Raw genomic sequence first — 16,835 nt, forward strand, 5'->3', positions numbered from 1 at the left:
TTTATTTTGTATGTGTCCACATTCATGTTCAGTTACATCTAAAGAAACTAAAAGCAATTTTGTGTCAGAGCGTTACAGTAGTGTATGCAATTCCGGATACATGAAAGCCCATAAATATGCAAATTACCCATATGGGCCGCTAAAATCAGTACAATATACATTGGGGTCTTGTGAATTTGCATTTGAATGAATTTTACATGAATCGGGAAATGCATGTGCCTTGCAAGAGTCCGAAAGATCTCTTAAGTGTTTTATTCATTTGTTTGATTCATTTTTCGAACAATTCACAGCTAGTATTATAAGAATAATATGGCAAGTTACCTAAGTGTCTGTCGTATTTAGATCAATGGTCTTATCAGTCTTATTAAGTGGTCTTATCTAACGTTCAGTTAAAATCTCACTTCAACAATTACAGAGCTGAATTGTCTTTAATATACTTTCAGATGTGTGGATAAATATTTCTAAAGATGCTGTGCACGCATTCAATAATTTTGGGTTTATATTTTTTCCTTTATATGATAAAAAATTACAGTAATTTTGAGGTTAAATTCGTAACAACTTACTCTAGAACAAGAAGTGGCAGTTAAACACATAAAAGGTATGTGTTTTGTTTAATTTCGATACTGGATTTTTATTTTCGTCAAACTTTTGAAGAGCCTGTGTAAATTTTTAACCCTTTATTTGGCACTGTTGCTCTCAAGCAACATCGCATGCATGCTATTGCTGTATCCACACGAATTATAACTTCAGTGATCATATAATTGGCATTATTGCTTTCATACAATATTCATATACATGATTTGCGTTTCGCTTGTTTAGATATTTCTAATCTTCGTCAACAGCGGACAGACAAACTTAGTATTGTAAAAGCTTTATCTCCTACGTTCCGCGAAAGTTCTTTTTTATTATTTTTTTTATTTGTGGTTTCTTGCTCTGTAGGAAGGTATTTCAATGAAACTGTTGCTAATTACTGAAAGTATTCTTATGATATTTGATCATATTAGGGCAATGCTGATATTTCAGTAGCAACACATAAGACATATTTTATTGCAATGTTGCTTTGAAATAAACATCCTGTATTTTGTAACCAAAGTACAAAAACACTTTAAAAATAACGAAATTATGATCACGGAGACGTGGTTCAACCTTAAAAGCAAGCTAAATATTTTAATGGTAATGCTATCAATGCTTGTCAATTAAAGTGTTAAAGAGATTTACTTTTAGTTTGTCGTTTTAAGTTTAGCGTAAATGTATTTTTTCTTGCTAAATGCTAAATTTGTATTTCTTTTAAGATAGTGTTTCTGACTCAGGTAACGACGCAACAAAGAAAAAAGTATATCTTCAATGATAAATGGACGGATGTCATAATTGGTGCAATATTCAGGACTTGCTAAACACAATAAATCGGAATTCAGAACAAGAAACGCGAGGCAGCTCTTCTTATGCTACCTTTTCGCATTCTTTATAATCCTTTGAACTGATGTATATGAACTGGAAAATTGTGAGTAGTAACCGGGAAAAGAAAGGTAATTAATTGATTCTCACCAAATGAGTAGAAACCCTGACCTGACCTTATATATAGAGCCTGAAATTGATGTCCCGGTCTTTCGTTTACAAAATCTGGCAACTCTATGAAAGAGGTGCCGACTCGGGGTTTTAAACTTCCACTTTTATTATTTTCAAGCAGGGCTTACAGTGACAAAATCCATTGTTAGCTTCAGTAGTTTTGTTTTGGTAAACATACTAACTACGTATGTATATACATTACGACTTAGCGGAAAAAGAGTTCAAGAACTTCGCGAACATTATCTTAGCAAGGGAAAGGGAGTTTAAGACACCTTAACCCTCGCACTACGTAGGTATTTTTTATATCGCACACTACCAAGGGAGGACGGACATTTTGTACCCATCTAATAAGATTAAAAACATATCGCAAAAGAAACAAATTAAAAACACTCTCTCTCTCTCACACACACACACACACACACACACAAAAAAAAAAGACTACAGTGCCTGAAGTGAGCAGTACATGGAATAAGACTACCAGCTATTTATTATACTGCCATCTAGGAGTGACATTTCTAAATGTCAGTCACATCTTCCATGCTACAGGGTGGTTCTTTATGCCCACCAACTTAAAATAGCAAATCTATGAGACACACTGACGTTCAATTTACTACACCATAAGTTATATGCTTTAGTTAAACATGTTGAGCAATAACATTCTTTTTTACAATTTTAAAGAAACGATTAGAAGAATAATTACAAAAAACATACGGTGGTGGACACAAAGTACCCCCCACCCATCGTTGGTTGTACGAGGGTTAACAATAAAACCATAATTTTTGTCAGAAGAAATTTACACCAGTGGAAAAACATTGTGTAAACCAAAACCCGTGTTCTAGCCAAGGGTCATTTAAAGCTTTCGATCACTATATTAATTCCGCAAATTAATCTAGGAGTCTGAAATATCTCCTACGTGTTTTGTACATTTGATGTGAAGAATTTTCTTCTTTTTCGAACGATTCACTGCTATTACTGTAAGAATAATATGGAAGGTTAACTGACTGTCTGTCGCATTTAGATTCGTTGTCTTATATCTAACCAGTAAGTTTTGTTTGAAATTCCACTTCAACGATTATAGAACTGAGTTGTCTTTAATATACTTTCCCTTATGTGAATAAATATTTCTGAAGATACTGTGCACTCGTTCAATAATTTTCGATTTATATTTTTTCCTTTATCTGATAAAATTATCAGTAATTTTGAGGTTAAATTCCGTAAGAACTTACTCCAGCACAAGAAGTGGCAAATAAACTCATAAAGATATGTGTCTTGTTTAATTTTGATACTGTTCTTATTTATTTATTTATTTATTGCCAAACTTTTGGAGAGCCAAAGTAAATCTTTAAAGAGATATACTTTTTGTTTGTCGTTCTGAATTTAGTGTAAATGTATTTTTCCATGCTAAATGCTAAATTTGCATTTCTTTTAAGGTAGTGTTTTTAACTCAGATGATGACGCAACAAAGAATTAAATATCTCTTTAGTTATAAAGGGTAGGGTGTGTTGTTACTGGCGCAATATTTACGACCTGTTAAACACAACAAATCGAATTCGGAATAAGGGACGCCAGACAGGTCTTCTTATGTTACCTTTTCACATTCTTTTCAATCTCTTGTGAGGCTTCATTTGTGATAACTGTGTAAAGAATGAACTGGAAAATTCTGAGCAGTAACCTGGAAAAGACAGGTAATTAATTGATTCTACCCAAATGAGTAGGAACCCTTAAAGCCTGAGATCAGTGTCCCGGTTTTTCGTTTACAACCCTATACGGACGTCTTGCTTCGTCTTCGCTGTATAGAATCTTCTCCCTCTGTTACATCTTGTATAATATTAGTAGCTTTATTGTATTGCTATTGAACTGTTGCAAACTAATTGATAAATGCCAGACTAATACTGATCCTCAGATACCAAACTTTATAAGAAAATTGCTTAATCTTACCTTCCGATACAAATATTCCCGTACTAATGCGGCTCCTACCTCTTGCACGAGTAACGGATCAACTTCACCCATCTTTCTCATTATTCATCATCCTCACGTAGAGTGAAATTAATTCAAAATTCATCTGTAATGGATGTCAAACAAGCAACATTACTCAATGTTTGATTTTTTCCCATTTGATCAAGGTTTCATAACCATTCAATAAAAATTCCGAAGTTATGACTAATATTTTGAAGGGTCAAAGAAAAAATTAGAATTAAAAAAAAAAACTAATACATGATTCCGTTTTTGAAATCTTTATCTTAGTATTTGAGACTTTTACAGCCTACTGTATATTAGAAATGTATAATTTTGATTTTTTTCTTACATTCTCGAATGAATTTTCATAGTTTTTCTAATACTTTATATCCTGCATTTATATATTTTCCACACCACTGATTGTTGGCCGATGGAAATTACATTCAGCAAATTATTATTATAATTGTAGCTTGCTAAGAAAGGATTTTTAAAAATTTCTCGGCGAAGCAAGGTGTGGCGGTTTTTTTCAATCCACAGCATATACCTGTGGCACAAGTAGATCTAAAGGCACGAAATTTGGTATTTGTGAGATCTTTTCCTAACAAAATATAAATTTATTATTATCTTGTAAGAATTCAATATGGAGACGCAAGAGCAGAAGGACATTTTATTTCTTTTGATCGCAGTAAGTAACTTTCGAACTGTCATACCTAACGGCAAGAAATTCGACATTTGCGATCTTGTTTCAGAATATAAGGGTATTATGTTTTGTATATCTAATTTACTCAGTAAATTTAGTGCAAGGTTTATGCAATGGTTTCTATCCAATATGACACTTTCTACGAAGATCAACTGTGGGAGTTCAAAGATTATTTGGAAATATCTGTTACTTATATAGTGACGTAAAAAAAAAAAAAAAAAAAAAAAAGACAAAACATGTGTTAGTTTTAAACTTGTACCTCAACTTTGTCCATATGGGGAGATACAACTTTATCAATTGCTCCTCGTATAAGAATTCTACAGGGTGACTAATATACAATGCAACCCGGAGATTGGGATAGCAGAACTTTTGAACCGGAAGCGATACACAAATAATGGTTATACCAAAATGAAGACTTGTTCATGCATACACTTTTAAACTAGGAAGCAACGACTGGAGTACACTAGGAAACACACAGTGTTGTCATATGTAAAAGAAGGTGAAATTCATTTTTTTTTTTTTTACTAAACACGTAAATTGACTCATAACTCATACATATGGATGTCCTGTAGTTAATTTTCAGTTTATTTAGTTGGATTAGCTTGGAAACTATGGAGCGGAAAAAATAACTTTTCATTTCCACCAATAACCAACCGGATAAGGCTTCTGTAAGGGGAAACTAGGGAAATTATAGTTTCCATAAATTAACACTCTGAATTGCAACACTGTTGATGTTTCAGTTCATCAAAAGGTGTGTTAAGGATCTGTCTACATTATGCAATTCCTGAGTACAATGAAAAAGAAACTTTGAAACTATCATGATAAAACTTTAGTTAAATGCACCCAGCAACACTGCTATTCATCACGAAGGGAGTTGTTAGCTCCACAGCAAATGCTGGAAGTGCTCCCCGTTTTGATTCAAAAACAGGTTCACACGTTTCACCATGTTGGCAGCAACCTTACGAAGAGTACATGTGTTAATATTCTCAATGGCACTGCGAATGTTTGTTTCTAGATATTGTATAGTTCGACGAATTTTCGTGTATACCACCTGCTTTAAGCACGGGCGTCGTTAGCGAGGGGGGTCGGGAGGGGGGCGTCCCAGATATTAGTCAAATGTATTTAAAGAAATTATGGCAACTTTATATATATAACTTTTGTCAGAAAGAGGATTTTAATTTTGATTCATCCGACCACCCAGATTTAAAAAGCTAACGACGCCAGTGCTTTAAGTAACATCATAGAAAAAAAAAATCCGGTGATAATAGGTCACGGGGGCGACTGGGCCACAAGTCTCTAATTATTATCCGTTCACCGGAACCGGAACCAGAAAAATTCCTGCAATATGTTTAATGTTTCATTGACGCATGGCATGTTGCCCCATCTTGCTGAAACCAACAATCACGTTCATCAATATTCAACAAAGAAATGAACTGTGTAATAAGATCACGATACACTTGCCGTCAACTGTATTCTGAAAAAAATAAAGGTCCGACTATTCGGCGCCGTGATGTAGCGCACCACACACCTACTTTTACGGGATGTCTAGGGTTGCCAACTGGCCGGTTTTTCACCGGCCTGTCGGAAATATTGTTGTAATTTTAATTAAAGCCGGTGACAAGTACAAACTTCTTACTAACCCCTTTAAGGCCGTTTTTTTTTTTTCAAATTTGTATCTAGTTCGCAACAATTTCATCTAGTTCGAAGTATAGATTTAAAAAGTAACTTTCATTCTGTAAATCCAAAACTGGCACCTTTCACCATATATAAACGGTTAATATATTTTGTTCATCTGTTTAGATAATTTTAATGACAGGCACTGTCAGGGAAAATTTGAAATTTACTTGTAAGGAATTTTATACATTTATTGAGAGTGAAAAAGGATTTCTTAAAGCAATTTCCTGTAGTTGAAGTATAAATTTAAAGAATAAATTTCATTTTCCAAATCCAAAATTGTCACGTAAAGATTAATATACTTTTGTTCATCTGTTTCGATAATTTTAAAGAAATGGCATTTACTGGTAAATACAATAAAATGATAGTTTCTCATTCATAGCACAATGTACCTATTAAGCTTACAAGTAAATGTACTAGGGATATGCAGAATACAGGTGCTGATGCACTTTTGTTCACGGTAGTACATTTTCCTGCCCATGGATGGAACCGAATAAGATACTTCACACTTAGGCCTATATCATAAGGAAATTTGAGAGGGTGTTTTTTTTTATTTTCCAGAGTTGGCAACCCTGGATGTAACTGTTGTTCTTGCAACATATGTGGGTTGTCAAATGACCAGTATCTGGAATTCTGACTGTTCACGTAACCATTGAAATTAAACGAAGCTTCATCTCTGAGTTTGTCCAACACATCAATTCTATGGTCTCGATAAAAGATTGAAACCAACGGCAATACTTTTTTCGGGATTTCAAGTCTAGCATCTTAAGTTCTTGAACAACCTGTATTTTGTATGCTCCTAGGTGTACCATCTTTAAAGCCATGTGAGCCATTGAACGTGGTAAATTTATTTGTGCTGCAAGCTTACGTACAGATTTCCGTAGTAATTGTGACTTTCATTTTTCTACAGTGTCCAAAACCTCTTGTGTAAGAATACACCGTTGCTTATTGTGTTGTTTTTCGTGTACAGTTCCCCGTCTGACGAAATTTTGAAACAAGTCTACATTTTGTTGACATTTGGAAGACTAGTGTTGGGAAATGTTCACAAAATTCTGCTCTCACTGTGGCATGTAAGTTGGAACGAAAATAATTTTCAATAATGAAAACCTTCTCTTCTGTAGAGTACCTCATTGCACCAAAACAATAACCACTTCAAAAGAAGTTAATAAACAAATAGGCAACAACACGACACAGAACACAAAATAAACTTTCCAAGCAAAGCGGGAACACTCATTTTCCGAACCAAACTCGCGTTTTTTTTTTTGTTTGTTTGTTTGTTTGTTCTGTTTTTCACAAGCAGGATGTTCTCTCTCCGGTAGCAGTATTGCCGGGTGCATGTAACTAAAAGTTTTATTGTGATAATTTTAAAGTTTCTTTTTCATTGTTTTCACGAATTACATAATGTAGACAGATCCTTAACACACCTTCTGGTAAGCTGAAACATCAGCAGTGTTGCCAATTCAGAGTGTTAATTTATGGAAACTACGATTTCCCTAGTTACCCCTTACAGAGGCTACATTCGATTGGTTATCGGTGAAAATGAAAAATTCTTTTCTCTGCTCCATAGTTTCCAAGCTACTCCAACTAAACAAACCGAAAATTAACTACAGGATATCCATATGTATGAGTTATGAGTCAATTTAGTGTTTTGTAAAAAAAAAAAAAAAAAAAAAATACACTTTCGGCTGCATCTGGCAACACTGCGTGGTTCCAAATGTACTTCAATCTTGCTTCCTAGTTTAAAAATATATGCATGAACAAGGCTTCATTTTGGTATAACCATTATTTGTGTATCGCTTCCGGTTCAAAAGTTCTATTATCCCAAACTTCGGATTGCATTGTAGATTGGACATCCTGTATTAACAATTCAATAACCATTACACAGTGGGCCAGAATCAGAATCTGACTGGAAAAAAGTAGTTTTGGCAGCTACGTCTAATCTACATTCGAACTGCACAGTTGTGTTAAGTAATAAATAAGGTTTCTTGCTGCGTATCAGTAAACACGGATAACAGCATATAGTGGCGGCAGCAGCATTTCAAAATTGATAGTTCATTATCTGTTTTATAGCGCGCTGAATTGGGGTAGTATGAACGTAAGGTTTGCGGTTTAATTGCGCATGTGAAAAGGCAACGAACGATCGCAAAATAAGCTATGAGTAAAGGTATGTATATGTACTTGCTGTTTGACTAAAGTTTTGATTGATTGGTTTACGTTGCTGTTCTGTAGAAGCATTTCTAGAGAGTCTAAGTATTCATGTATTGAAGAACTGCTATTGGAAATTGGAATTGAGATTTAAAAATGTACGTTCATGTCTGTATTGAGATCTTTCGTCATGATGTAGTTTGATATATGTATTTCGAAATACAGTTGTGATCTATTGCTCGTTCTTGCCCGATTTTTATATTTATCGTCTTTTCAAAGTTAGGTGTAGCGAGCCGGATACGCTCTTCGTGACGTGAAGAATCTTTACTAGGTATTGCGTTCTAAACCATCAAACGAAGCACTTTATAATTATGATACAAACAGTTATGGAATGTAAATTCTTTCTGTGGATGTTCTTCGCAGTGTGAGAGTGACTTTAAGTGCCTTCAAAGTGATTTCGAGAAGCGTTAGAAGCTGTGTAATAGAATGACTGATAAATTTTTATCCAAATATAATGATTGGTTGGAAGGACATATTATGTTCTCTGATAAAGTATTTACTGATTTCAAAACGATCTATTGAAGCCAAGAGCATAGGCCTTTGACAAGCAAATCAGGTATACCTAGTAAACTCTTCGAAGATCCGGAAACAAAGCCGAAGAAAAAACTTGTACAGCGGGCGACACTTCTAAATGGTACAGCCATATGGAGATTTACGGCTAAGGTGTACCATTTAGAAGTGTCCACCGCTGTACAACCACTCGTTACAATGCATTCTGAGTAAGAGCTGGTATTGGCTACCCAATGTTCATTGAGAGCTGCTGGAAAAAGAGATGCCGCGGTTGTCTTAGGAGAAATCACTCAAACGACACCTAAGGGAGCAACGAAAATCAAAAAGGCTTATCATTCGCCAAAATTCTCTCAAACACTTATTCTCCGGATGAAGTCGTGGCACTTATTATAGATAACAACTTAACAAAAAGACAGTATGCACATTTGAGACTAGGTGCAAAGGCAAAACATTGTGACATATATCCGTCGTATAAAGTGGTGTGGGAAGCAAAATTAAAGCGTTATCCCAGAGAAAAGAATATTATAGTAACTGACACGTCAGCCGAAGATAATTTACAAGCAATAGTAAATCAGACAATTGAGCGCATCGAGATTTTACATGAAGATTATATTAAACAGTGCATCAAAGATGGAGACATAATGAAATTAGTATGTGAGTGGGGTTGCGATGGAAGCAGTTGTCATAATGTATATAAGCAGAAAGTTGAAACAGAAGGTAAATTGAACTAGTGGCTCAGATATTTTTGCTATCTCCTTCGTTCCCTTACAGTTGTATTCAACATCAGATGGGGAGGTTGACAAAGCAATTTTGTAGCAAAATCCCAAACCATCGTCGCCTAGATTTTGTCGACCCATTAAATTATTGTACCAGAAAAGATAACTGAACTGTCGAGAAAAGAGGTATGTTCAATGGAAACGCAAATACGTAATTTAAAGCCTACTAATGTACCAATTCAGGAGAAGGAAGTAAATGATATCCCTAAACTTGTGTTCAAAATAGTGAATGGGAAGATGTGAAACTCTGTTACAGAAACTTCCTCCTCAAACGTACTCCTTGAAGGCACTTAAAGTCACTCTCACACTGCGAAGAACATCCACAGAAAGAATTTACATTCCATAACTGTTCGTATCATAATTATAAAGTGCTTCGTTTGATGGTTTAGAACGCAATACCTAGTACAGATTCTTCACGTCACGAAGAGCGTATTCGGCTCGCTACACCTAACTTTGAAAAGACGATAAATATAAAAATCGGGCAAGAACGGGCAGTAGATCACAACTATATTTCGAAATACATATATCAAACTACATCATGACGAAAGATCTCAATACAGACATGAACGTACATTTTTAAATCTCAATTTCAATTTCCAATAGCAGTTCTTCAATACGTGAATACTTAGACTCTCTAGAAATGCTTCTACAGAACAGCAACGTAAACCAATCAATCAAAACTTTAGTCAAACAGCAAGTACATATACATACCTTTACTCATAGCTTATTTTGCGATCGTTCGTTGCCTTTTCACATGCGCAATTAAACCGCAAACCTTACGTTCATACTACCCCAATTCAGCGCGCTATAAAACAGATAATGAACTATCAATTTTGAAATGCTGCTGCCGCCACTATATGCTGTTATCCGTGTTTACTGATACGCAGCAAGAAACCTTATTTATTACTTAACACAACTGTGCAGTTCGAATGTAGATTAGACGTAGTTGCCAAAACTACTTTTTTCCAGTCAGATTCTGATTCTGGCCCACTGTGCATTATCTTCACTCTTCCTTCTATAGTGTTACAGCTCACCTCACTAATAGAAATACTTTCAACCGCATATGAGGGAGCTTGTCTCTAGGAAATTTTGAACCATCAGCTGTCAAACATAATTGACATGTCAAAAAAAAAAAAAAAAAAGCTATCTTTGTACACTTCTAGTCACAAAAAGTTATACTGTCTTTCAGACTAGGTCAAAAATGTTAAACCCACGGATTTCCTTACAAAGGAAAGCTATTTCTCCTCCATTCTATTACAGAGCAATATGCATATTCTCTAATAGGAATAGACCATGCGAACATTGCCTCCAAGTAAATATTCTAGTGGCACGTAGAAAACAATCACGGAATATGACAACAAAAAAAGAAAAAAGAAAAAGAAAAGGTATACTACATGATGCAAGATTAAAGCCTGTGCAAAGCACACCGTCAACAGAATACGAAAAAAACAAACAAACAAACAAAAACAAAAAAACGTGACATATACATACAGGGTGGCTCAAAAGTAGGTATACAGTCCCGTCCTGATCGGCTCACTGCATTTTATATAATTTCTTATTGTTATCCATAGTTTCTTTATTAATTGTTCTTAATGTATTTTTACATATATCTTAACCCCGGAAGAGCCGAAGTAAATAAACCTATAAACTAGAATACTATACTTGATCAATGCAGGGGTATATACCTACTTATGGGCCACCCTGTATATTCCTTTCCCGGTGGGAGTTGTTGTGGTTCGGATTCCACGTTAAACAATGTCTACATTTTATATAACCTCGATGTTGAAAGAGGCCCAGCCTAATGCTTACTCTTGAACAAAAAGCAATTCGGAAAGACGTTCATTCTAGAAACTAATACTTTTGTTTCTACTAGTATATTTCGAGACGAGACCGTGTTTGAGAGAGCTTCCATAAAGCGATGTGAGAACGAAACTCAACATACCGAGACTTGCATGAGACGAGACCGAGACAGACGCTTGTGATTCAAGATCATACCTATATGAGACTACATTCTTGCTGCTATCTAGTCCGTTATCTATTTTGGAATTTAACAACACTATAATTCAATAGAAGAAGAACAAACAACAGTATTGCTGTTGACTGATTAGAGTTTGTTGAGCCAAAATAAAAGCTGATTTGTCACTAACTAACTAACTAACTCTATGGCCTAAGGAACACGAAGGTTCAATGACGCGTTCACAGAAGCTCTCCACTGACTTCTGTCCTTAGCCAATTGGATCCAGTTTCTACTTTGTATTCCTATTTCCGCGAGATCCATATTAATATTGTCCTCCCATCTGCGCCTAAGTCTTCCTAATGGTCGTTTTCCGATTGGTCTTCCAGTCAAAACTTTGAAAGCGTTTCTACTTTCTTGCATTCTAGCTACGTGACCCGCCCACCTAAGCCTCCTAGACTTGACGACCCTAACAACGTTGGGTAAACCATATAAATTATGTAGTTCCTCGTTATGATGATTCCGCCATTCCACATTCCCGTTCCTCTTGGGTCCGAATATTCGTCTCAGGATCTTGTTCTCAAATATGTTCAATCTATGTTCTTCCTTCCGAGTAAGCGACCATGTTTCGCAACCATAAAGAACAACAGGCATGATTATCGTTTTATATATTTTATGCTTCAAATTCCTCGACAGAATTCGCGACAACAAAAGATGTTGAACTGAAAAAAAAAATGAAATGAAATCTTTGAGTTTTACGTCCCACGGTTATGCCGGTTAGGCTAAAGGAGACGGTGATGATGAGAGATGAGTGAAATGGTGGAATGAAGAAAGTGGGAGGAAACGGGAGAACCCCGAGAAAACCCACGAGCACGGTGTTTGTCCACCACAAAGTTCACTTGGCGGGGGCTGGGATCGAACCCGGGACCCCAAGCACCAGAGGTGAACGCTCTACCACTGAGCCACCGCGCCCCCAGATGTTGAACTGAATAATAACACGAATTCAATGCTTTTAGTCGACATTTAATTTCTTCGTGAATATGGTTTTCGTCTATTAATATTGATCCTAGATATTTGAAAGTATCCACTTTATCAAAAGTATTACTCGATATTTTAACGCGTCCACAATTTGCTGTATTACGATCCCGACGAATTTCCATGATGTATTTAGTTTTCTCTGCATTTACTTCCAAACCCATGTCCCTGCAAGCGTTTAATAAGACGTCTGCATTTATTTTTATTGTTCTCCTATCATCCTCTATTAAATTTACATAATCAGCATATGCCATAACCTAGTGAACCCCATTAAACTCTAGGCCCTGGTTGCTATATTTAATTTTCCTTAAACGTATTCAAAAACAAAGTTAAATAATAATGACGACAACGCATCTCCTTGTTTCAGGCCATTTTCGACGTGAAAGCTCGTGGACAAAAATTTTCCTACTCGGACTTAAAGTTCAGATTCATTTAAACGTACTTAATCAATCTAATTAGCTTTTTCGGTATTCCAAATTCTATAAGAATGTATACACGACTCCAAAAGCGCATTACAACCTGCTATTCTCCCTTTCCTGCAATAGTAGGCAATCCAAAAAACACTAGCGTTGGGGTGGTTGAGAATTAGAAAGGCGTTGGACCAAACCTCAATTTTGTTACAAATATAGCAGTGTGGCAAACTGTAAACAAGAGAATAAAATAAATTGTTAAGAATGACGATTTTATTGTTTCTCTTTTTTCTCAAACAGAAAAGTTCTGGCGGCTAAGAAGTTACAGTATATAATAATCCAAATTTGCAAGTGGATTTATTTGCATTGCAATTTGTAGTCATAAAGAAATTGTCATTAGAAGACATTATTGTAAAATTAAGTTTTATTTCTTCATCCATCTCAAGTCTTAGGCCCCCTATACCTCATGCTCCGCATGTCGATACCGAAAATTTAGGATGTTGATATATCAATGTCCATATATTCGCAATATCGAATGTTGATATATGCCAATATCAATATCGACGATATCGATATATCGACATATCGCACAGGCTCAGATCCGAGAAATTATGTAATAATAATAATAATAATAATAATAATAATAATAATAATAATAATAATAATAATAATAATAATAATAATAATACGAAGATATAGAGGATGCTTGAAACATTCATTTAGTCACTATCAAAATGAATGCGAAACTTAATGGTCAAACAGAATACTCAACTTCCAATAGAACTGTAGATCTCAGAGACGCATCTAGCATAATGTCAAACGTTTAACACATGCTTTGTTTCCGCGTGATTCGGTAGTGTTCATTGGACGTACTGGTCCGAAATACATTCTAATGAAACCAATAGGTAGCGTAGCTCATACCTTAAATTCCGGGCTACTAATGCGAACTGAACAAAGGAAAGAAAGGGAGGAAGAAAAGAAATGAAAAAGAAAGAGAAAATGAGCGAATTCTGCTTTACTGCTAAATTTCTATCAGAAACACCCTATATTAAAATTCCAAACTGTATCATAATGAAAGTTACAAATGTTCAAAAGCAGTGCTTAAAGTGAGGCGGTATGAGCCGGTTATGCATCCGAAAGTAAGAAAATCGGCCGGTATGGCATACCGGTAAAAATAACATATTTAAATTGTAATTTGCATGTAAAAAAAAAAAGACAGATTTTACACTGTAATAAGTACGATGTTAGCATTGAGTCAACAAATATGTTTGTACTATCAAAGATTTCGTTGCTGCTGCTTTGAAAAGTTAATAATAATTTCCTATCACCCTATTCAATGGCAGAATTTATGCACTTGATTTTTTTTTCAACATTTGTGAGAGCGATTCCCTTTCCCCTCAAACAATTCTAACTACTGTACTGCCTGCCTAAAATGTTTAACCTGGATCCGTCTCTGATATTGACAGGACTCTTTTTTTTAATTCAAAATTATTCTTTCCATTTTGTCTGGAGTTCTGTGTTTACAACTATATAAGAAAATTAGTGTTGAACATGAAACGAGACCGGAAGTTTTTGAAAATGGAAATGACATTGGAAAGAATCATTAAATATTAGATACTAGAGACGAGACGAGATTGCCTACAAAGCCTTGCAAACGAGACGAAAAACATATGAACATATATGTGTTTTCTTGTTTTAATCCATTTAAGGCCGCGTTGGATCGTTATGTTATTGTAAATACGATGTTTAAGTAAACCTACCATCCGTGTTCTTCCACATTTAGATCGCCGATATGGTCAAGCAAAACTTTTACGAAAGCATACCACCTCTGCTTCTTTCCCCACTTCGTAATCACTATTGCTCAAACAATCAGTTTGGAGGCAGAAGTCTAAAGGCTAGTTCAACAATAGAAAGCCTAAACCTTGCAAGCCGCTCAGGCAAGCCTTTTACACTTTTATATTTGGATATTCAAAAGTTATAAGTTCATTTAGTTTAGAGAAGGGAAATTCAGTTTCTTGCCGGAACTAGAGCCTTTTTATTTCGAGTGTGCCCCTTCTGGCGCTGCTGTCAATAGTATGTGCTTTCCCGTACCTCCCTCGAAAGAGGAAAGACAAGTTGATGTAGCCGAGACCCTTCATTTGTTGGATGTGGACAGAATTGCTACATTTAATTATTTCATGGGCTTCGCTGTGCACCGACTGGTTAACCATTCTAGGTAGTCTACGATCTTCACTCGCCAAAGACCACACGACTGAATGACACATTGGCGACGCAGCCGAAGAAATTCATTTCTTTCCCCAAACCAAAGGGAAAGTTTCCTCCATAAGAGGGATGGCGGGGGTGAGGTCGAAGTATGTTTCACAAATTTTCCTCTCTGCAGCAAGAATCGTGTAGCTATGAGCACATTCCCCTTCGCTCCATCTACATCCGCAGAGTACGAACGGCCTGCCAGGTAGGACCAGTTGCCTCTAGAGAAATCGGTTTCTTGGGCGGGAGGGAAGAGTAAAGGAAAGTTATACGAGTAATGATAGCGCATTTTCGGGTCCCTGGAGCCTCGTTCCGTAATAGTATGCGTCAACGCAACTCAAATTTTGTGTTTGACAGTATTTTGCGAGAATTGGCAGAGCTTTATAATTACTTGTTTCATTATTTGCGTTACGATGCGAAGGCTCTTACAGACTGAGCCTCCTTCATTGGCTAATCGCATCTTTCAACGTTCTTCATTGCTAGCACAACTCCCATTTACTCTGGTGAGTAGTGTTACAACCTATCGAAAGCATAGGTGTAACTGGAAGGAAACTAGGCTCCCTAGCAAGTACTCATTATTCCAAAGAGGAAGAGATATTATTATTATCATGAATGTATAGGTGATATGAAGGGTTAGTGGTAGCTCAAGCCAGCAAACCAGTATATACGCCACTGATGATAGTGGAGCGTGAAACATTTACATATTAGTTCAATCTCTCTCTCTCTCTCTCTCTCTCTCTCTCTCTATATATATATATATATATATATATATATATGTATGTATGTATGGTCATATTTGTTCCATACCGTCACCTCATCTGATGTCACTTTAAGCACTGTTCAAAAGGAAAATTGGATGTTCCTTATAGATGTAGAAGACCTTGCATGTTTCAAATTTCAAATGTAAATAAAATACATTGAATTACAGGATGGAAACAAATTTTGAGTCAAACAAATAGAAATAAACCGCTGTTTTCAAATGACCAAAGAGGGGGGTCATTTTCTAGTCATCTCCGAAGATTTATCTGTTCCGAACGATTTCATCTATTGCTGATATAACGTAATTCGCACGGTTGAAGCGATTATTTTATGCGACACTACATTACCTGGCGGGGAATCGAACCGAGATTTTCCGCGTGGAAGTCTTGGACGATAACCACTACTCCAACGATTGCTTTACCCAAACTTTTCTTAACAAGTGGTGTGATGTTTCTTTCTGAGAACGATAACACGAAAAGTGCTATAGATCAAAGAAGTGTTTCGAATGTCCTGGTATTTCCTTGCCCTTTCCCAACCAACATTCGTAAATCGTCTCTATCATGATACAGGTGTTTGCTTCCACATTCTTAAGGATTGCTCGTCCAGTATGAGAAGTCGATTCTTCACGATCACTTTGTTATAAAAAACAAGTTGGGCGTGAATAGGACTCGAACTAAGGTTGGATAACTGTACTGCTTGTAAGTCCGCTACGTTACCAATACACTATCATGTCACATGAAGCTGAAATCCAAATATTACTAACTTCAGCTTTGGAACGAACGGCTTCTACTTGTAAGGTTATTTACACCAAAATGCACAACGAAATTCATTTATTCGACGACCTAAAGACAAATTAGTGCCCACTAATAAGCGAAATGACATACAATCCAGGAAAATTTACAGAAATAATAACATATTATGCAGTAATTTCGCAGTGCAAGTTCAAAAGTAGTCGAATAATAATAATAGACAACTATTCTATTAAGGTGAACAATTATTATCATTATGACACACACATCTTAATATGGCATCGTAAGACACAC

General features: G+C 35.9%; 1 protein-coding gene across 3 annotated transcripts in view; it reads right to left on the reverse strand.

Moving 5' to 3' along the window:
• The window catches only part of LOC145668771 (putative ubiquitin carboxyl-terminal hydrolase MINDY-4), a 174,507-nt gene that overhangs the window by 141,682 nt on the left and 15,990 nt on the right, over positions 1-16,835 (reverse strand). For 2 of the 3 annotated variants that reach the window (XM_081736929.1, XM_081736927.1), the window contains exon 2: positions 3,505-3,628. The exons of the other annotated variant lie outside the window; for it this stretch is intronic. Coding sequence is in view for 1 of the 2 variants with exons in the window: in XM_081736927.1 (XP_081593053.1) it covers positions 3,505-3,585 (81 nt within the window). In the remaining variant the exon portion in view is untranslated. The remainder of the gene's footprint in view (positions 1-3,504; positions 3,629-16,835) is intronic. 3 annotated transcript variants of the gene reach the window in all.

This window comes from Thermobia domestica, chromosome 13 (assembly GCF_964235325.1).
Source record: "Thermobia domestica chromosome 13, izTheDome1.hap1.1, whole genome shotgun sequence".
In the NCBI taxonomy this organism is placed as follows: Eukaryota; Metazoa; Arthropoda; class Insecta; order Zygentoma; family Lepismatidae; genus Thermobia; species Thermobia domestica.